We start from the raw sequence: 23,234 nt of genomic DNA, 5'->3' as shown, positions 1-23,234 counted from the left end.
GACCTCCCAGTCAGTTATCGAGCTGGTGGGTAACAGGCATCTCCGAAAATGTCAGCGCACTTTTGCAAATATGTGATGTCTTGATAAATCGAGCAGATATTTGAAGTTTACACAGCTACATTCTTGCCTGAAAATATCTTAAAAGTTGATTTTGGGACCTAGAAAGAGTAATATTAAAACTTAGTAGCGCCATAAATTCTGGGATAGTTTGGGACATGAAGGATACACCTGACCCATCCTTCATATCTGGGGAAATAAAGGACGCATTTGTCGGCTGCATTTGGAGCAGCCTTCGAATTGGGATCAGCCTTCGTCGCCTGGCTGTGATATAATCGGCCTACAAATGCGGCCTCCAGCTGGACCTTTAGCTAGCAAAATGTTGTGCATCAAACTGCACACAAACAATTTGTGTGTTTGCTAATCTTTGTTGAGCTGATAGACGCGCCATATTTGAAATTACCTGCCACTTAAAAAATGTTGTTCCCCTTTATGTTCTTTTGTAGTGCTAGCTAGATACTAAAGTACAGCAACCACAGCTTATGGACACCTGTAGTCGTTTGAGTGCCCCCCCCCCCAAAAAAAACCAACTTATAAAACAGAAAACACAACCCACTTTAACCCCTGACTATGACACACGATTGAATCTCTTTGATATATTTTTGTGCGACATTTCCTGGTGATACCCAAACAGGACTGGCTGTCATGTGTTACTGTTTAGCCTCAGATCGATTTGATTATAAGACTACTCCAGGGCAAGTATGTATATTCTTGAGAAATATATTTTCTCAATTATAATTAGATTAGCCTATACAATACCTTCTCAAATACCCTTTTAATATCAAAATACCTTCTTATACAAATGGTACTGATATTTTTATTTTAGTGGTACAGCTTGTCCTATTTGCTTAACCCAGCATGAAATTTGAATTAAAAGTCTAAATTTTCTTCATTTTTCTTACTAAGAATTTCATGTTTTTAAAAGCATAAAAATTGCCATGACATTCGTGCACATGACGAGTGTATGGAAACCTAAGATCCCAACGACATTATGATTATAAACTTGGCACAAAAAGTAAGGAAATGTGAGTTTGTTCTAGTATTTCTTTATCATACTGCTTCTTGGTAATCAATCCTCTACCTGTTTATTTCCCCTTTAAATGGTGCCAAGTGCGTGAGGAAAATGAAATTCGGGCTTAGCAGAGCTAAGTATGTTGGCTACACCCATGAAAAACTTGCTAAATTGTCTCTTCCAAAGAGCTTATTCTGCTATTGACTCTTGTTTTGAGGTTCTGGTGCCCCAGTAACTAAGAATCTGGTGGCTGATTAGCAGTGTCTGTGAGCATGGACCCAGTGGTCCGCAGCGGTTATTGGTTTCTACCAGCTGTCTCTGTGAAGCTGTCAGCCGTCTCTACCATGCCATGTTTGATTTACTTGGATCAGGTCACATGTCATAAGGCAACTTCAAGCTGGTGTTCCACAAAACCAACCACTTTTTGGAGTGAGGCTTATTGGCATCTCCAAGTGAAAGAGCAAGTTTCATATATCAAGGGACGTCAGAGACAGGCTGCAAAATATGTGTCCCAAGAAGATGATACCACAAGAATACGGTTTTCTTACCCCGTCAGCACTTACAAACTGTAGGCTGTCTTCTATATGTTCTATACCGGAACAAACTGCACACAGCCAATCTTCAGTCCCATAGATCAACCAGGAGGCCTGCCATGACTGTACCCATAGGGTAACAGTTTTTGCTTGAGGCAATGTGATGGTGTGGGTGGGTGTTATTGAGATGAGATTCCAGTAGCAAACCCATGTCTCCACAGTCCACCTCGTCCCTACAGTGCAGGGTTTATCAGAGACTTCTTGAATTTGGGAGTGGAGAGGATTGAATGGCCTACCTGCAGTGCTGACCTTGATGCTTAGGTGTGCTGTTTGTGCCAGAATGACCAACACAACCACACTGGCTTACTTGCAACAAATGATGGTTGAAGAATTGGATACCATCCCACAACCAAGCTGGTGACCGGCATGAGGAAGAGGTGGTGCCATGCTGTTGTGGCTATGTATGGTTCTTCCACATGCTGCTGAGGCCCCTGTTTGTTAAATGAATTCGTCCAAACGTAAACAGCGTGGTCACTGAAAACGCAGATTTTTCTGTGCGTTTGCACCTTTCGTCCACACGTAAACGGCGTTTTTGGTCACTGAAAACGGAGATTTTTAAAAACTCCGGCCAGGGTGGATATTTTTGAAAACTCCGTTTTTGCATTTACGTGTGGACGAGAAAAACTGAGAAAATGCAGCGTCAAAGGTGTGCGCCTTTTTTGACGTCACTGTGCGCCACGTTATTGTTTCGGTGAAATGAATTTCTACAATACTGTTACTGTTAATTCTACTCTCTGCAGTGTTTAAATGCTTACATATACACACAGTTACTGTCCTTCCACACATACGACTCGGTTCTGCTTCTATGCCCCAGCTTTGTTTACTATTTCCCACCGAGGCTTCTAGACTTCTGATTGGCCAACATTTCTACACGGTTAGGAATATATCGCCACCTGTTGCTTTGGCATGTTCCTAGCAGCGTTTTCCTTCATTTCTGCGTTTACGTGTGGACGGGATTATTTTTTAAAACAAAAACGGAAAATCTCAGTTTTCAAAAATACCCGTGTACGTGTGGACGTAGCCTTAATCACCCAATACAATAAAACAGCACCAAACAGGACTCAATAACAGAATAAGCTGTTTGGCATTGGCAGAGGGGATTTGGCTAGTTTTCTATGGGTGCAACCCAAATACTAAACTCTGCTGCTTAACCAATGCTATCTAACAGAATAATATTTATTGCCAGGAAGCACTGTTACAATAAAGCAATACTTGAGCAAACAAAAATTTCCTTATTTTTTATGCTAAGTTTATATATGCTAAGTTTTGACCAAGTTAAAGTAAACAAATAAAAACATAAAAACAAACAGCACTTTGTTATGGAGGACCAAACTAGGGACCAAAAAGAAATTAAACTTCATTTTAATAAATAAATAAATAGATTAAGTACATTTTAGTACATTTGTCTTGAGAATGGGGCTAGAAGAAATGTCATGGTATCATCTAATGGGCTCATTCTCTGAAAACCAAGAACTTTTCATGACACAGGATTCTTAGTTGTGTGTGTGTGTGTTTGTTTTTGTGTGCTTGGGAATTTCTCAAGAATTATTTCTATGGAAATGGCACTATAGAACTAGAGGAAGAGGTGGGGGGATGGGGTTGGGCGGTGGGGAGGTGAGCACAACAATTGCTTGGTTCTCCTTAGAGATAAAACTGAACTGAATTCTGCGTATGAAGAGCCGGTTATGTGGAAAACTAATGTGGAATCACTGAATTTCACATTAAGCTCACTTTGTATTTTCACATCATTTTCATTTTCCTTAGCAGGATTTTCTTCATGGATGTGATTTTCTATTAATTTAAATCTACGTTTGATTTTTTTAGTTGAATTACAATTTTGTGACCATTTGAGTTGTCCATTATTTATTTACAAATAGGTCAGGTTTGGTCCTCCATACTTGGTGGCTGCTGTTTACAGGCTGGACGTGCAACATCATCACTGAAATTTCACTTTATCTGCAGTGAAACAGGATACCTTTTAAGCCCGTGTCAGTGGAAAATTCGTATGCACAAATTAATTTTAGCGCTTTTTAGTGAGCTCTTCTTTGACTTTCCTTTGTTTTCGCGACGATTGTCATCTCTAGACTCAGAGCAAGCTTGTCTGCTGCCAACCATCGAGGACTGCCATTGTCTTTTCTGCGTCAATTCTTTTTCCCGCTCCCACATAACTACTGATGCCTTTGCCCCCAACCTATCGCTTTAAAAGTACACAGTATGTCAAGTTTGACTCATCTGAGGAGACAAAGAAAAGAGCGAGGGTGCCATTGGGACAACACAAGAAGAAATAAAGTGATGTTTCGGGGTAAGCACAGTTTAGGAATAGTCCTTTACCTCTGTTCTCTCACTGAATTTCTGTTCTTCCTCTTCCTTTTTCTTCTGTTCAAACATATTTCCTCCCTTTTTCCCTCCATTGTGTGTTTGTGTTTTGTGTGCTTGATGACTCATCTCTTTTTTGTGTTCCCTGTTTCTTTTTGTACCTCCAATGGTAATTTTTCATTCAGAAAACAAAAGCTCAAACTGACCAGACTAGTGAGATACAGTATGTGCAGCGCTTGTGCTGGTGCCTTTGTGTCCTTTTAAGTGCTTTGTCGGGGAAAGTGTCTTCATCGTCATTTTCCCAGTCTAATCCAGGATGCTAGTCTGATCCAAAAAGCTAGTCAATTGGTGTAACTGTCCAGTTAAGTTTCTAATAGCTTCTAAATAGTTTCTGATAACTGTAACTTTAGAGTGCCAGGTTTACACCAGCACTCCACCAGCTTCTCTCCCCAAGCACCTTTTCTCACAACATTTAAGCTGAGGGCTTTTGACAGAAGTGAGCATCAATCAGCTTTCTCCTGTCTAACCTGTCTAACGTCATGGAGGGGTAGGAGAAAAGGGCAGGAAGTCAAACCAATGTTGGGTTGTAGCTGTAAGAAAATCTGAAATTTATTGTTTGCTTGTTTTTTTTTTTAAATAAATAATTAATTTAAACTTTTTTAACCTCACTTCCCTCTTTCTGGTTGATCTGTTTGCAGTTGGAGGAGGACAGGCACCAACCACGTCCCAACCAACTGAGGAGGCTGGCCTCCTATGTCTTTTCTTCCTCCACCCTTGAGACAGAGCAGTATCCTCATGGAGGAGGGAACTTTATCCAGAGGAGCCGCTCAGCTGAGAGCAGCCCAGCACACGTCAACGCCACTGCTACTTCAACCCGCCGGCGGCATGCTGGCACTCTGCCGACCCCTGGCAGCCCACGGAGCAGACACTCTGTTCTGAATATGTCGAGGGCACAGCTGCAGCACGTGTTAGCTAAGCTCATGAACAAGAACAACAGCTGAGAGATGGACTCAAACACATATTAAATTAACACATGTGTTAAGTAGACACATACACAATACACGCATACTGTATGCAGGGTTGGTCACACCAACTTGGGGCCCGGTGCAGTTTGGCCTCTCACAAATTGTTCCACCATTTGTGTTCCACAGTCAAGATCATCTCTGGTGCATTTGCTCTGATTAAGAGTACCAACTATTAAAATACTAATTATTTTATTAGTATTTATCCATAAATCTTTAAATTTCATTGGCCCTAAATAAAATGTGTAGAATGCTTCACAAGGCCCTTAAATTACGAAGCATCACTGGTGAGCTGGGAAGACATTTGACTTGTGTCAAAACAAGGAGTATACTTATTAATACCAAAATAAAACACAGCTTTGCCTTTGTATTTGGTTCATTAGATATTTCTGGCCAGCTCTGCATATACAAATATTCTAATGAATGTACACATAGATAAATCAGACGTGATAAAAACAGCACACTAAGAGCCAGACATGGTCATGAAACAAAACAAGCCATATTACTGGCAGACAGCAGCACTGCTAAGCTGGTAAACACTTAGTATCACACACACATTCACAGTCACGTAGCTCTATCAATTGTAAGAAGAGGAACAGAAGAAAAGAAGAAAAATGCTCAAGATGGGGAATATTTTCCATGCAATAAACTCTAACAAGCTTCTACAAACCTGATGTTGCACATGCCACAGATCTGGCAGACTCATGTGAATAATGTGAAACTGAATACATCCTTCTTGCTTCTATGAAGAAGAGGAGCGTGAAACAGAGTGGGGCTGCAAACAGACTGTTAAGCTTTACAATATCTGTGCATTTATTTATTTCAATTCTTTTCTGCTAAAATGAAAGTGTGATTATCAACAAGTGCAGGTTATCCCACCAAGGTTTTGCACCAAGACTTCACAAATCTTCGCCATTACTCAACCAGTGATATAAACATCTCACTCTGCTTCTGCTTCATTAAACTCTGTGTGTGAAGAGAGAGGGGTATGTGATAAAAGTCTTTCTCGAGGTGTGAAAAGGAATTCAGCATTAACCTCTAATTACACCTACACCTGACACCAAGATGTACGGTGTCCCTAAAAGACAAATATTTCACAAAAAATAATAGTTACTAAATAAATTGAAACTAATTAGTAAAAGAAACGAACACACACTGGCATGTCATAAATGAATTAACACCAATAACAAATTTACAAATGTATAAAATCACTTTTTATTTACATTAATTTATATTACAAATTAACAACTACCACTACATAGTAAACAAATTTACAATAAACACAATATTCTACCTAAGAAAATAAAAAGATTCCTTTTCAAAACAAGCAAAAATCATGAAAAAGACCAAAAAAAGGTTGTTTTTTCTTGAATGGATTTATTATTTATAGTTTATAGTCTTATTTATAGTTTTAATACGCTAAAAAGTTTATTTGAAAGAAATAATTTTCTGAACTGTTTTCTTTGACATTAAGGGCCACCTCTTAACTGGAAAATGTATAGGGCTGAAGAAGGCTGCCAGATAGGACCTAACAAAGTTAAAGCCTGTTTTATGACCTTTTTAAATTTAACTTTTGCACTTTTTGTAATGAATTCTCATTAGTATCAGAAGACTGTAAAAGAAGTGAACTTACATTTGGAACATTTAAAAGTACATGTCAGTTTGTGAAGTGTTTGCTGGAGCTCTTGTTTGACTCTCCTTTGATACATATTTTTAGGTGATCGGGATCCATTCAAGCACACACATGCTGACAAATTGAGCTAAACAGAATGTGCTTGGATGTATTATTCCATCAAAAGAATCGTGCACGTTAGTTGTACAGAATCTTGTTTTACACAACATATCTGTGATTTTCTTTTATCATTTTTCTTTTTCTGTTTATTATAATTTAAGCACACTCACTGAGGTAGCAGATTTCCATGGAATGCATCCAGCATTGCTATTTGCATTTGTGTGCTTTGAATGAGTTTGGGGCATTCACAGCAGTGCCAGTCAGTGAGCCCATTACTGAAATATTTTAACATCTATTTTTCATAACATCATGATCCTTTTGAATTCACTCAAACAGATTCATTCAAATTCTTAAATGTTTTAAATTCTACATTTAAATTTGTAAACTTGTTTGAGTTTGAGTTAAATCCAGGTCTTCCAGAAGATGCAGTCAATCCTGTTATATTTATTGTTAGTTTAAAATATATTCAAAAAGACTTATTTTATGTATTGTATGTTGGGTTTCTGTTAGAAGTACTAATGTAAATAGACACATAGATAGATATCACACCAACACTTGCACACCAACAGGTTACTTGGCAAACTGCCTGAAGGGGTATACCAGAGAGATAGAACCCTGAGAATAAACTGGATGTTCTCTACTGAACCATCCAAGGTATACTCTTAGCGACAGGGGAACAATATGGGAGCAGCCCCACCAAGTCTGGAGACACAGCAAAACAGGAAGATCAGATGGGAGATGAATGCAACAAATAATAACAGTCCTTAGTCGTTAGTGGTTCTAAGAGCAGGCCACAGCAACCTTGAACAATTTCCAGTAACTATCACAGTGGCAGACATCCAAGAAAGAGTCTCAGGCACAAAGAGCTGGACTCGGCCCTGACACTTACTGGCTGAAGAAGCTAATTGCACGCCACGAGCGCCTGGCAACACAAATTAAGTTGCTGTTTATGGATGAGACATACCCAGAATGGCTAGCCAGACAGTCCTGATGCCCAAGTACGTCCAACTACCGACCAATAACCTGCCTTACAGAAACTCTTGTCAAGTATCATAGCAGCTAAGATGGACAGGCACATGGCTCAGTATATGAGCGAGGCCCAGAAAGAAATTGGAAGAAACACCACTGGTGCAGAACACCAGCTTCTGCTTGATAGAGCAGCCACTCAAGTCACTTATGACCAGACTGACCAACCTGTGCACCGCCTATGACAATACCTGACACATAGATCCTGGAAGCCGAGAAATGTATAAGGTCAACAGGACCCTAAGAGCCTTTATCAGGAATTCAATGGGGATGTGGCAAACAACACTAGAGGACAACTTCAATCCAATTACACAAGCCACTATTAAGTGTGGTATTTACCAAGGAGGTGCTCTGTCCCACTGTTATTCTGCATAGGTATGAAATCAGCCAGACCATTAACAAGACTGGCTTCGCATACATACTAAAGAATCAAGCAATGTCAGCCAAATCCTGTACATGGATGGCATCAAGCCACATGCCAGGAGTGAATTAGACCTTGATTCGCTGATCCACGCCAACATCAGAATGTCATAGTCGAATGGTAGCAAAGAGAGAAAGAGTATATGGTGAATGGACTGGTTCTTATATAGCGCTTTTCTACTCTATCTGTGCACTCAATGCGCTTTACATAACTTGCCTCATTCACCCATTCACACAAGCAATTTTTTCCTTGCTATTTCTAAGTGCTTTCTGTCTAACATTCACACGGCAGGCAGCATTGCAGACATTGAGGATAGGTACAAGTACCTTGCAATCCCACCTGCAAATAGGAACCACGAAGAGGCCCCAGGAAAGCTGCAGGCACCAAATACCTGCAGAGATTAAGAGAAGCTGAATGAGAAGAACAAGATCCAAGCAATCAATACCACCACTCTGCCAGTTGTAAAATACCCTGCTGGGATAATAAGCCATAACCATACATTGAGGGTTTCACCAGAAGTCCAGCCCGCCAAGACTGTACAATAAGCAGAAGAAGGGAGACCAAGGAGTACATCAGGAAGATGGTCACAACTGAGAAATCCAATGGCTGGACAAAGCTGGACTGAGCATAGGCACTAATCACAGCAGTGCAGGAACAAGCTCTAAGATCGATAGAGGCTGAGGTCTACAACACTAGGCGAGATCTCAGGTGCAGGCTGTGTAGGGATGCCCCTGAGGCAATCAGGCACATTGCAGCAGGGTGGAAAATGCTAGCAGGCAGGGCATACGTGGAATATCGTAACTAGGGGTATAATGACCAATCTAAGATCCTGTGGGACTTCCAGATACAGACGGCCAAACTGCTTATGGCTAACCATCTGGACATAGTAGTGGACACGCAGAGGAAGAAGGTCATGGTGATAAATGTAACTTTACCAAGTCAAAGTGAGAAATATCAGTGGCTAAGAGAGGAGCAAGAGGAAATGTGGTCCTGTGGTAACTGGAGTGCTTAGGGCATTTACCCCTAAACTGGGTGAGTGGTTCAGATCCCAGGAACGGAATCAGAGATCTCTGTCTTGAAAAGTGCAGTCCTAGGAACAGCAAAGATACTGTGCAGGACCCTCAAGTTCCCAGGCCTCTGGTAGAGGACCCAAGCTTGAAGCATAAAAGATTGTCTGCAGGCCAGCTGCGCTTTTTTGATTTTTTGCACCTAATATCACATAATAGATCCAGTAGAGCAGAATAAGGGATTTTTCTTTTTAAAAATGCAAAGGTCCACTTTATCTTCTAAACAAACATGATGAAACGTAACATTTCAGTTTCATTATAAGGTCAGTGCCAGGGTGTCAGTGCCAGGTATGATTGACGAAGAGGTGCTTTTTGTTAGGAAATTGAAATGGTTCAACGCTGGAAAGATAACCAGAGATAAAAAGAGAGAATACGGACAAAGTAAATGGTTTTTCATTTTGGAGAACTTGTTGGAAAAACTCTTATCTCTATAAACAAAAGAATTCGTGAGCAGTGGAAAAGATCTTTGAAATAGAATATTTCAAAATATTTTTATTTGTTTTCTGTTTATAGTTTGAGTAGCATTCAGTTTCAGCCAGGTCTGCAAGCAATAAGTCTGTGATGGTTACTATCATCAGCTTTTATCTGACAATAATGTAACTTTTTATTTGCTTTTTAACTATCAGAAATATCAGTTATCCAGATATCTGCTGGCTTTTACCGGAAGAAATATTGGTCTTCTCAATGTGTCTGTGTAGGTTTTCAGTCATCTGGGTCATGGTAGTCTAAAGAGCTTGGAAAGAAAGCAAGTGGAAGTCTTAAAGTTTCATGAAGATATTTCACCTCTCATCCAAGAAGGTTTTTGAGTTCTAAATTCAAACGGTTTAGGGTCCTAAGAATTTTAAACCCTATTTGGGGTACCCTAAGAAGCTAACTGACCAACCACATGAGCCAATGTGAAAAAACATGGAGGGTTTCAGGAGGAAAGACATACAGTATATATGTCTTTCCTTCTGAAACCCTCCACTTTATTCATGTCATGGCTCATATAATATAGTCTGTTGTATGCTGCTGTTAAAGAACAATTTTCTCTTTAGTCTTAAATATACAGAACATTAGATAAGATGGCCATGTTGTGCAATGAAAGACATGCTCGGGCAATGTCAGGGCTACAAAGGGCTACATTAACTAAATACGCACCACTTGCGCTTTTATTTAGCTTCTATTTGAGGCATTATCTCTGTGCCGACAGTTATTCAGATCCAGCCTGATGGTAAGACTGAGTTTGTTTTCATGCTGCTTCACACTGAGTTCAGGACACCCTGTATATTTTATATTACCATAGCATTACAACATAAACACTTTGAGAATGTATGAAGGGGACTAGCTGCTAACTTTGAACTTTATTTTGCATGCAAGCAAAATGATTCAACTACCACACAGGATTGTCACTAGTACAATCCTGTATCACCATTAAGGTAATGCTACATTTGGTTACAAACAGGGAGTAGAAATATGTCAGTGTGCTTATTCTACTAAAAACACCTCAAGTCTAAAAGAGTGATCTGCAACAGGTGTCATCTTGTACCAAAACTGTTTGCCAACTGTGTCCATTCTTTGCATGAGATCTGCTATCTGAACAACATGCATTGCCAACTGTAAAAAACAGCACTGTACAGTAATTATGTATACAGCTCTGACTAAAAGAAGTCTGGGATTGTTCTGTAAATAATTCACATCTACACGAGATACTCACGGATCAGACAAGTCTTTTTGATTTGAGTGTTTTTGAGTGATTATGTGAAAATATATTTTAGGTGTTCTCCAGTTAGTGGAGGAACAACCTGCGATTAACCATATATGTATATTATGAGGTTTATAGTTTTTTATTTTGAAAACTCCACATTTTTAAAGTTATAATTAACTGGAAGAATAACTGTTTCATTACATAAAATTACAGCAGCTGTAAAGCAATTAGTTGATTGAGTAAAACATATTAAAACTGTTAAGGTCTACCATAGAAAATATGGCATGATTCACAAAAAATTATAAAATAAATAAAGAGATATGTCCTTCCAGATATACATACATACGTTTGCATATTTAATGTCTTCCTGATATTCTTTAAGGACTAACAAAAAAATGTGAATATACATAGAGAGAGGTATATACTGGTGTCCAGTTGGTATATTTCAGCACTATGCCACTTTCATAGATTTGTTGATACAATTAGCCTAGCTTGGTACAAAAGCTAGAAGCACGGGGATACTGCAAGACAAGTTCGTGCATGTGTCTCCTAACTACCTTAATAGTTTAGAAAAAATCTATATTCTAAGTGACGCTGGTGTGTAGCTACAGGAGATTGCTTGCTGTTGCCAGTTGAAGATAATCAATCGTGCAATTGCCTTGGACACTAGCAGACTGTTGCAGTTGGCCGTAGTTGGCAAGGAAGGGAGGATTTTGTTAACTGCTTGCTCAGTGCTAGTGAAACTGTGAAATTCCAACCAAACACGAAACAGTAACTGTTTGGCTTTGAATTAAAAGTTGGGACTTTTAACCACAACTTTTCCTTTGAAGTTGAACAGTTTAAGTTTTTCGTTTGCTTTGCACTTTTTCCAATTTCACTGCAACTGTTCTACTGCTTGGTAGCTAGCTAGCAAGAGTTTGAAGACAAATCTGCATATTCCATGCAAACTATGGGTAACTGCAGCAATCTGAGTTTTTTGGTGCAGAAATTGGTGCTCTTTGTGACCAATTTCAGCTGGTAATAGCCAGCAAACATTCATCAACTGGTTGGTGGAATATGCTTTTTCCCACCTATAATAATAATAATAATAGATTGGATTTATATAGCGCTTTTCAAGGCACCCAAAGCGCTTTACAATGCCACTATTCATTCACTCTCGCATTCACACACTGGTGGAGGCAAGCTACGGTTGTAGCCACAGCTGCCCTGGGGCAAACTGACAGAAGCAAGGCTGCCATATTGCGCCAAAATCTACAATCGGCCCCTCGGCCCCTCTGGCCAGAGGGGGCGAGGGGCCGATTGTAGATTTTCCCTGATCAGAGGGAAAAAAGTGTGCAATAGAATACTATAAACTATTGCTACTAAAATTAATTAACTAATTAATTTAAGTCAGCATTTGAATTAAGACATTTTTGTTGTTGTAGGAGACAGAAACCTTTCCTATTTTGATGGAGCTAAGCTTACACGTAACCCTTTGCTTCTAGTTTTTGCTCTGAACTATGCTTCAAGGCACCCATCTTTAATTTGACTATAGCAGCAACAGAGCAAAAAAAAGAATATTAAATTTTACCTGAATGCTCCTTCATCAGTTTTGTAGTCTCAGCAGATTGTAGATAAGGAAAAGATGACTGAATGCTCACAATATTTGTTCAGTGTGATGATCCGTGAGTGTCTTTCACATGTACAAAATATGTAAGCATTTTTTTCTATCACTATATGATTGTACAGCATTGCTTGTATAATTTACAGGTAAAGCATGTATTTTAAACTTTTGTAAATCCAAAAAAATAACCCTGTACAGATATATATAGAAATGTAGAAAGCAATTAAGAGAAATCAATTTTCATTTAACCTCTAATAAGCATGATAATAACCGGGGTTCAGTATGTATGTCCAAGCTGTATGTTAAAGATTGAACGAGGGAAACACTTGAAAAATCACCTGAATATCAAACTGTGTGCTATCTAAGGATGAACTCTGCAATGCATTTTTGTGCCTTTTATATCAATTTATGTAATCTAGACAATCTTGAAAAGCTTGTGTTCAACCAAAATGACATTAAAATGGGTTTTGGGAAAAATGTACCAGTTTATGCTGTCTTTGCTTCTTAGGGAGAGCCCATTACAAGCTTTTAGCTTCCCCTTGTATTTTTTTTTGTTTTGTGATGTTTTTAGGTGGTGAAAGGCGTGGACTGCATGCAGGTCAGTTAAACAGCTGGTCTCTTCTACTACAAAGCTGTTGTAATAGATGCACTGTTTAGCTTAACATTGTGTTGCTGTAATATGTAAAGCCTTCCCTGAAAAAGACATCACCTGTCAGTGTTAATCTCGTTAAAATGACGTTAACGCCATTACCGCATTAACGCGGAAAATCTCCATTAGCGAGTTAACGTGGGGCTGCACAGTGTTAACGAGCTAACCACGATAACGCATTGACGCACGGGGCGATCCGCGTCAACTCGCTAACAGAGATTTGCTGTGTTATGGTGTTAATGTCACTTTAATGAGATTTTAACGAGATTAACGCTGACAGCACTACTTAAGGAATAAGTTATTTTTTTCATTGTGGAAATTTGCTCCATGACGTCTCGCCATTGTTTCAATCGCAAAGGATCACTTTAAAGCCAGTTTCTTGTAATAATGTTTGTACAGGCATCAGTTTAAACAGGTAAAGGTCCTCACCGTGAATTACTTCTGTGGGTAGTAGGCCTAAGTACAAAATCTGTAGATCATTAGGTATTTTATAACTTAAGATATCCTCTGGTATTTTGACAATTCCCAGAAAAGTTGAACCTTTTCACATTTCCAAAAAATTTTAGTGATTCGCACTGATATGACTGCAGTCTCCACCATTGCTGTGGGATTCACAACTGTTTACTTGTGACGTGAGGTGTGATTAAAAAAATCTTGTCAAATTTTTCCAGCCAGATTCTCTCCATTGTCCACAGCAAGTAGAAGTGTGTTGTAACAGGCAGCTCATCCCCTGAAAGGTCAATCTTCAGTTCTGATTCCCATTTTTGTGTTATCCACAATGAATAATTTCTGTTACATTTTGGAAGCATTTTTACATTTTTGACACAACCTTTGACGGTAACTTCTTCTTCCACAGTAACCATTTCTATTAGCTCAATGACCTCTTGAGAGACAGAGTTTCTGCTCTCAGTGTCTCAAATGAAGATACCTAAATAAGTCAGAATTATCCAGCTCAAACTCTTCTTTTTGAAGGACTTAAACACTTTCCCGTCTGTTAACGTACATACTGCTGTGATTTCACCGTCTCTCCATTTCGTGAATGTGTTATCCAGTTGACCAGTTCTGAATTCTGGAGAATGTGAGGGCCAAATCAGCATTTTACAATCTCCTTCGAGTTTGTATTTGATTGCCAGATCCCACCAGACCTTTAATGTTGTTGCAACAATGGGATTTTGGTCCCTGAAATGTGTGTACATTTTGTCTGAGGGCAACTCACTCCATCATTGAGCTCAATATGTTTCCAGTGCATGTCAGCTGGGCTATCTGATAATACTCTCTTGGAATAGTCAGTCCTCCTCTTCCCTTTTCTAGTTGGAGAGTTTTCAGTTTTACCCTCGGTTTTTACCCCTTCTAAATAAATCTACTCATTTGTTTGTTCCATTTGGCAAATTGAGCATCAGGGATATGCATTGGTAGTGAAAGGAATAAATACAACAATCTGGGTATTACCTCTATTCTTGAATTGAGATCCATAACTAAGGGTGTCCATTTTGTTAAATCCTTTCGTAAACCTACTGTAAATGGTCTCATATATTGTGTTTAGTTAGATTCCTAATATTTTTAATTTTCTGAATCCCATTTAAGTTTGTATTTATGTCTGATAAATTCAATGGGTTTGTAGTTTATGCACAATATTTGAGTCTTAGAAATATTACATTTTCCTCCAAACTCTTCTAGAATAGTCCAGAGCTTTAAGAATGTATGATCTGGGTTTTAGAGGTATATTATTACATCATCTACGAAGAGACCTACACTTTGTTCTTCCACTGCTAACCCCTTTCAACTCATCGCTTTGTTATATATTGGGCCAGAGGCTCAATAAATAATGTCAATAGGGAGGGGCTTAAACAGCACCCCTGACGTGTTGCTCTGGAGCAGGGTCCTCAAAAACCAACCCATACTTGGACTACACAATTTGGCCCTTGAAGTTGTGTTTTTTGTTAGGGAGGATTTGTCCGTTGTTGAGTGCAATGTTAAAATAAGTTATTTTAAAAGCAAAAACTTATTTAATATGAAGGTAACATGAGCAGAGAGTAGTAACATGTTGAGGGATTGGCTGTGTTATTTGAGAGAGTTATTTGTAAAGAAAACAATTTTCACTAGCAGTCAAAAACTAATGTGTGCACTTGTGTCTGGCCAGAAAGAGAATAGTAATTTGTTTATTTGGTAGTTCAATGAAATGCTTCAGTTAGTTAAGAGTGAGAAAAAAAATTGTGTTCACATTTGCAGTTTTATTTTGTTATACAATATTTGAAATTGGAAAAAAACAAACCCAAAAAAAACCCCACTTCATTTTTGGGTTTTTTCTAGTTTGTTTGTTTATTCGGTTTTTTGTACTACTTGAACAGTAAAGTAGCCCTCCAATGAAATCTCAGAGCCAGCTGTGCCATTTAAGGTTGAAACCCCTGCTCAGGAGAGCTCAACACTGTCTATCAAGTTTCCATTTATTTTACTTCTAGCCACTGGCTTATGACACATTGCTTGTAAATGGACTGATTATAGTGCTTTTCTACTCTCACAGAGTACTCAAAGCACTCTATACAACATGCCTCATTCACCCAAATTCTCACAAGAACTTTATCTACACTTAGTGCTTTCTAACGACATTCACACATTCATACTCCGATGCATCAGAGAGCAAGCTGAGGTTAGTATCTTGCCCAAGGATACTTGACATGCAGACTGGAGGAGCCAGGGATCGAACCACCGACCTTCTGATCAGTAGGTGACCTGCTCTACCTCCTGAGCTACAGCCACCCAGTTGTATGCATCTATTGTATTGATCTACAGTATACACTATTGTAACTCACTGTTTATGTGTCTGCACATGTGGAACATCTGCAGGTTGTGCAAAACGCTGCAGCTAGGTTTCTGACCAAGTCCTCTAAATATTCACATGTGACATTGTTGCTATGTCATTTACACTGGCTTCCTATTGAATTTAGAGTCCATTTTAAGATCCTGGTTTTGACTTTTAGAGCTTTGCATAGACTGGCACCAGCTTACATTCCTGATCTTCTATAGCCCTGTGTCCCTAGCATGTCACCGAGATCATCTGATCAGGGCTTACTTGCTATGCATCACACTAAGATGAGAACTAAGGGTGACAGAGCTTTTGCCACTGTGGCCCCTAGACTTTGGAACTGTCTCCCTCTGAGCCTAAAAACTGTGGACTGTAGTGGCTTTTAAAAAAACAACTGAAAACTCATCGTTTTAGAATTGCTTCTGGTTAATTTTTGCCTGTTTGGCAAGCTGTGAAACTGCCTCCATCCTAACTGTCCAAGATCTTTACTCCTGCTGCTGGTGCCGCTCCTCTGTTCTAATGAGTTGAAGAGACTGTGACGTCACACGTGATATAAGAATGGCCTTATATCATCTATATCATTTATCTTCACGTCTTTGAAACTCCCTCTGCCTTTCTTTTACTCTCTGCGCTGTCGAGGGTCAGTTCTGTTGCTGGGGGCGGGCCACCCATTGCCATCGTAGTATCTTGTGCAGGCGAAATACTGCAGCGTCTTCCTCCAACGCCGCTGCTGGTGCCACCGTGTTAAAGCCTCGTGTGCGCAGCTTGAGGCTGGCTTCATGTGCGCTACGTTAGAGACGGACTCTGTCCTCCTGTAATTCCTTCCCCACTCATTTGTGTATTTAACTCTAGAAAAATCGTCAATGAACGAGTTTTTAGTGTCATCACACCGGAAGTTTTTGACATCAGATTTTCTTTTTTCTCATTTATAGGCTGAGACACTTATTGTGACTGTTCTCCCATTCCATCCTGATATTGTTTTAAAGGCTACGTATGTTAATATTAAATAAGCTTCTAATGAGTGCTCGACGTTGTGCTCATGCATTGTTAAAACTGCTAAAAATGTTTCACTAATAAAGGCCTTTTATGACATTTCTGTACAGAGCTGGGTGAAGTCTTTGAGTTGACTCATCGGTAATACAAAATGTTATTGCATTGCTTCTAGGTGTTATCGCCTTCAGAGCAGAGTGGTTTGTCGCCTCCCTCTCCAGACTATCGGACAAAAGGCCAGAGTGACGAGAAAGAGCATTTTCACATCCTTCCTCAGCTGCAGGCCAAGAGGGCTGACTTTCTAACTGTCATGCTGACTGGTACTTTGCCTCAGCGGCGGAGTTTTGCCACACCAGACGAAGAAGTTCCAGAAACCCCAGGGCCAAAGGATGACGACGTTACAAAGAGTGAGTCCAACAGTGAGGTGAGTCAGAAGAGTACTGAACGTAGCCAGGATGCTGCGCCTTCAACACTGATGGCTGAGGACCAGAGGGGCCAGAAGGAGCATGCCTCCGCTGCTGATGCAGACCCAGACCTAGAGGATGCATCCAAAACCCTTGTTCTATTCTCCCCAGGAGACACTCGCAAGTCTCCTTCTGGCGGCGATCACGTTCTGGATGGTGAGTTGGCTACACCATGTGCTCTAACATCCCGTAATGACCGCCTTCTAGTTGGGGATGCAATACAGCCTGAACCTTCAGAGACTGGCCGTTTGTCCCCAGCTCTCAGGTCAGACCTGAGGCCTTCCACACCCATTGCTCCTGGTTCACCCCCCTTCACCAAAGTTGAGCGTACTTTCATTCATATTGCCGAGACATCACACCTCAATGTTATGTCTTCCAAGGAGGGTGACCGGGAAGTCTTTCCCATCATGAATAAATCCGATATAGATGCTGACACCCATAAGAAGGTGGAGGGAGCACCAATGATAGAAGAGTATCCAAAGGACTCAGTGGAAGACCAAACTCAAATAGACAAATACCCCAAAACTGAGAATGGTCCATCTACTGAGCTGGCCCAGTCTTTGGAGCCTGTTCCAGAAGCAATGTCACCAACTGACATACATAAAGATCGGTCACAGGAACTTACAAAACAACCACCACCAAGTGAAGACCCTGCCAAACTTCAGACAGCAGAATCAAAAGTACTCTCTGTCATCAAGCCCAGAATCCGAAGCCGAATTCCAGTGCTCATTTCTATGGAGGAGGATTCAGGCTCAGAGCAGTCCTTATCTCTCTCGGCTCGGGTCCGGCTTCAGCATCGCGCCAGGCAGCTGGATTTGGCCCACCTGCTAGTCCAGAAGCAACACACTCGCTGGATGAGGAGGAGAATGCTTTCTGGTACATCATCATCGCTGTCTTCGGGGGACGATGAGCGTCGAAGGCCGTCAGAAACCCTGTCCACTGCAGGCTCAGAGGAAGACACGCATACATCAGATGAGTCCAGGTGGAGCTCTCGTCTTAAAACAACTGAAGAGCAAGGCTTCAAAGAGTGCAGGAGCAAGATCCCCAGGCCAGTTACCCCCATAAAGCGGTCTTCAGGCGGGCTTGGTAGTGCTGCTCCTACTCCTCGCTTAAATAATGGGTATGATTGAGTTTCTTTGTTATAGTGTACCCACAATAATTTAAGCAGTTTGATACATATTTTTAAAGTAAAATAATTTTTCACATTTTTATGTTCTCTTCACAGGAATCAGAAAATTGGACTAAGCACTCTAGTTACCCCCCAAAAATTTAGGCCTATTTCTCCTGGGTCCTCCTTAACATGTCCCCGTCCCTCAACTGTCCCTGCTCCATCTGGCAGCCCTCGAATGCCCCTACGAGTCTTGTTTGGAACCAGACGCAGCCTTAGCTCATCCCACTGTAGGACTGACAGTCCCTCCCCTCAGAGAGTATGTTCATCTAGGCAGCCCCTCTCGGTACGAGCCCCAACTGTCCCCATGCTGCCACCCAGGACTACAACCACCATGCGACGCAGCGCCTCGCAAGAAGCCACCACTCAGTCCTCTTCTACCACCATGCCCGCTAGGACCAGGCCAAAAACAGCTAGTACAGCTAAGGGGAAAGCAAATTCTAGAGAGAAGGTGGCCCTTGCTAGATAATACAAAGACGCTTATCTCCAAGTATTTGTGAATAATCAGTCTTTGGACCAGCTATGCCTCAAAGGTTTTCACCTTATTCCATATTAGACTGTGATGCCACATTGACTTCTTTCAGTTCATTTACTATATACATACATACATATTTTTTTTCCAAGGACAGCTTATTGAACTGACTACCTGGGCTTCCATTTATCTTATTGTCATACAGGAGCATTACTGCCATGGTGCTATGGATACGTCTGCTGCTCCCTGGTTAGTCCCTAATGAAACTTCTGTCTGAAGCTGAGAATCCTTATTCCAACAAGTCCAGTTTCAGACACTTTCACCTGATACACCTAATACACTACTCCTGGCTTTCCATGGGTATATTACTCTTGAACTGACAATATCCTATTTGGTTCACATTGCATGGTAAAGTATATCAGAGAAACATTGAATCTGTAGAGGAAACACAACATGTACAAAAATCTGTACCCCTTGCCTATTGGCTAAAGAAAAAAAAAGATTAAATTGGACTTGTTTGAATACCCTTACTGTGATAATGTGAGACTCCTAATCTATATTCATTATGACTGCGGATAAAGTGAAGAGCTGAACGTGAACATATATCGCTCAAATGCTTGCCTACTCCTTTTGGTGTGATAATGGCCATGCTTTAATCATTCTATTATATATTGGTGTTTTAGTTTGTTTATGCTTTGAATTGTACATAATCGAATCATTTCCCATAAAGACATCTTTATTTTTATCTTGGCAAGCAAAATGTAAATGAAGTCTTTAATCTTTGGTTCCAATTTGTTGGCATTATGCCTGGTTTTTATGCATGAGAAAAACAGGGTTAAGCATGAGAAGATGTTATACCTGCTTTAATTCTGTTGGCAATACAAGTCTGGACTGTGTATATGGAATCTCTGGGACTGAGGCGTGAAGTAAAGTTTTGATCATGTGGCAGAGGGTCTTGTCATTCTTTTCTCCCTGGTATCTGTAACTAACATTCAGAACTGACATGTATCCATCACAGTGGCGTGCAATGACTTTAACAGAAAGGCAAACAGAGATGATTTTTGCATAAATTATCAAAAGTAAAAGTAGTTCATCTGCAGAAAAATGTTCCCCATCTGTGTTAAGTGGATTAATGTTATTTTTGCAGAGTTTAAGGTTGAGCTCATTTGAAATGCTGTTTAATTGAGTAGCATCATACTAAAGCATATTGATGCTTCCTGTGAGGACCTCTGAAAAAAAAGTGTATTAAAAGATTAGTAAGAAAAATATCAGCTGCATTAAATGGCTTGATCATCATGTGACATAGTTAACTGTTAATACTAGAGATGGCACGATACCAGTTTTTTATGTCCGATACCGATACCGATATCATAAATTTGGATATCTGCCGATACCGATATGAATCCGATATAGTGTTTTTTAATCAACAAAACTGTTTTTTAAAATATCTTGCTGCATTTTGCAAGTCTGCAAGTTCATACTCAAGTTTAAAACAACAACTACACTAAAGCTATTCTGTTATACCTGTATACAAAAAAAATATTTCATAGTTCAGCAATACTGATCAATCTAATAAACTTAGACCTACACCATCCTCCCTATTCTGGTATTTTAAAGAGTACTTAGCGTAAATATTAAGCAACCTAACTAATAGGGTTCCAACTCCCAGCAACAACAAAAATAAATAAATAAAAAATAGGGAACCACCCCTCACGCTCCACCTCATGATGCTTAATCGACGTAATCAACCTTAATTTGATGCAGTGTGAAAAAAAAAATGCACAGAAATCAATTATTTTTCAAGAAATATTAAATAGATTCAACATCTTTCTTCAACAAAATTGCAGACTGCACAGATGGTACCTTCCCAAAGGAAAAAGTACTATAGCTTACTAGGGTATATATATTAGACTTAATAGTTACTATATACAGTAATTGACTTCTATTCATTTTACATCAAATTAAAACTTTGGGTGTCAGATAATTATTTATTAAAAGCTAGACATTTTAAATGAGAATAAGAAAGAAAAGTATGTCTTTGTGCCCCCTTTTCCCAGTTAATGCCCTATCGGCCCCCCTGGCTAAACTTTGCTAGATCCGCCCCTGCACAGTTACCAGCCGTCAGCTACGTAGAAAACGATCCTGGTGTAGAAAGTAATATTAAATAAATTGTAACAACAGCTTATCAAGCTTAAACGTGCTGCTGTTGTTCAGCCGCTGGTTTCCTCTTTCTGGCGCAAAGTGGACCAAAAACAAACAAGAGAGACTCGCGACAGAAAAGCCGATCAGCTGATCATTAGCAGTTTCACGATTGAAGTAGCAGCCGGAGAGCGAGAGGCAGTCGCTCGTTAAGCTTAACGCAGGAATGCTTTACAAACATTCAGAGATGGACTTACACACTTGCTTTACTTCTCTCGGGGATAACTTTGTCGGAGATGAAATGCCGAGGTTGCTAGCGAAGCTCCAAATGCTATCCAGACCACCGACAGGTCCCGCATGCCACAGCCACTCTATCACGTGATGCATACTGCTCCGACGTGCTAACGTTCTGAGGTGAGTTACGGCGTTGAAGTGTGAGGTGCTTTCGTGATATTTAATGGATCGGATTACATTTTTTATTTTTCTCCGATATCCGATCCAGTAATTTAGGTCAGTATCGGACCGATACCGATACGTAATATCGGATCGGTCCATCTCTAGTTAATACCTGAAGGGAGAATTCAAATATGAATGAAAACTTATCATGGTCAAGCCATTTAATTCAACTGATATTATTTTGGCAAAACAGTTAAGTGTATTACATTCAGATATTCTATTAGATGCAAATCTAAAAGTGCTGCTCAACCTGCACCTGCTCAACATGCATCTTTTATTAGACTGGAAATGGTTAGAGTCTCCGTCATCGTTAAAGTTTTCCTTGCTGATATACTAAAACTATACTTTTCCACACATTTCCTCTACATCACATATGTTGCCCAAGGTGGTTAGCAAGGGGAAACTCCTTTGTTATCTCTTCCACAGCATGTCTTTTTCCCTGTCTTCCTTAGCTCTCCACAACCAGTCGCGGCTAATGACTAATCTCAGAGCAGTGAAAGCAGACCAGTGGCTGCTGGCCGTGCATGTTGATCTCCCATCAGTTTACAGTCGTAGACAAGCGGCTGTTTTCCAACAGGTTCAGTACTGGACCCCCATGTTGCCTCTCCTCACACAGTGCCAATATTAACACCTCCTCAACCCTCCTCCACACAGAGCTTGGGTACCCAGAACCCCCCACCTTCCTCTCAAGTTTCCCCTTCACTGTGATGGCTGACCAAGTGAGGAGACAACTGACCAAGTGACTACACCAAGGCAAAGCTGTAGGCCCTGACAGTATTAGTCAGGAATCTTTTTTTTGTTTTGTCCTGTCCAGCAGTTGCCACAAGCATAATAATGGTCTGAATACTTTGTTGTGCCAAATATATTTGCTTTCACAAGAGGAACACTGTAACCCAGGGGTCGGCTTGCCGACTGATGGGATGGGTTAACTGATGGCACGACCATAGCTGGACTGGCCAGGTGTTGTGCCAAAAAGTGATTGTCTGCCAAAAACTGATTTCCGGTATTTGCCAAAAACTGATTGCTCGTATTTAAACTGCTATAAGTAACTTGTTGGGCTATAATATGTGAAACATATGTCAAATGCATCCCTCGTGGATGACATAAAGTCATCTTGAGCCACAAACAACATTCGTGTAACAAGGTAGAAGCCGGCCAAAAAAATCAGTTTTTGGCTGTGACTTTTATATAACCTTTATTTATGCAATTTAAAAAAAAAAAAAATCTCATTAATATTAAAATTGTCTTTTTTAAGAGTAAGTTGGCCAAGAGCACAGCAGAAATGGCAGCAAATATTACAATAGTTCAGTAAAAATATTTTAAGTGGGGATAAAGGACCGGATTGGTTATAATGTAAGTACAATAACACAGAGTTATAAAGATACTTGAAAAATAGATAATTTTTAATTCTATATATAACCCCTTTGTAAACCCTGTTCACCGAAGTCTATTTACCAACATACGTAAAGATATTACACATAAAAAATACACAGAAACATTGGAAATCACTTTTTGGCACAACAGCGATGGTGATTTTTCGTTTTTGTGGGGCGATGG

At 40.0% G+C, this 23,234-nt stretch overlaps 1 protein-coding gene across 5 annotated transcripts in view; it reads left to right on the top strand.

Moving 5' to 3' along the window:
- LOC102313940 (tau-tubulin kinase 1) overlaps nucleotides 1-20,030 on the top strand; it is a 55,919-nt gene extending 35,889 nt beyond the window's left edge. For 4 of the 5 annotated variants that reach the window (XM_005945684.3, XM_014341158.2, XM_014341159.2 and 1 more), the window contains 2 exons: nucleotides 17,154-18,562; nucleotides 18,668-20,030. In XM_005945684.3, the coding sequence (XP_005945746.1) occupies nucleotides 17,154-18,562; nucleotides 18,668-19,079 (1,821 nt within the window). In that variant the 3' untranslated portion in view covers nucleotides 19,080-20,030. Of the gene's footprint in view, nucleotides 1-4,676; nucleotides 6,369-17,153; nucleotides 18,563-18,667 lie in introns of those variants that run through there. The other variant, XM_014341160.2, reaches the window with a different exon arrangement.
- The last annotated feature ends 3,204 nt before the right edge of the window (nucleotides 20,031-23,234 follow it).

The sequence above is a fragment of the Haplochromis burtoni genome, unplaced genomic scaffold (assembly GCF_018398535.1).
Source record: "Haplochromis burtoni strain Fernald_Lab_line unplaced genomic scaffold, NCSU_Asbu1 Contig_457, whole genome shotgun sequence".
NCBI classification, from domain to species: domain Eukaryota; kingdom Metazoa; phylum Chordata; class Actinopteri; order Cichliformes; family Cichlidae; genus Haplochromis; species Haplochromis burtoni.
Note: the sequence above shows the minus strand (reverse complement) of the source record. Positions and strands in the feature narration are given on the sequence as shown.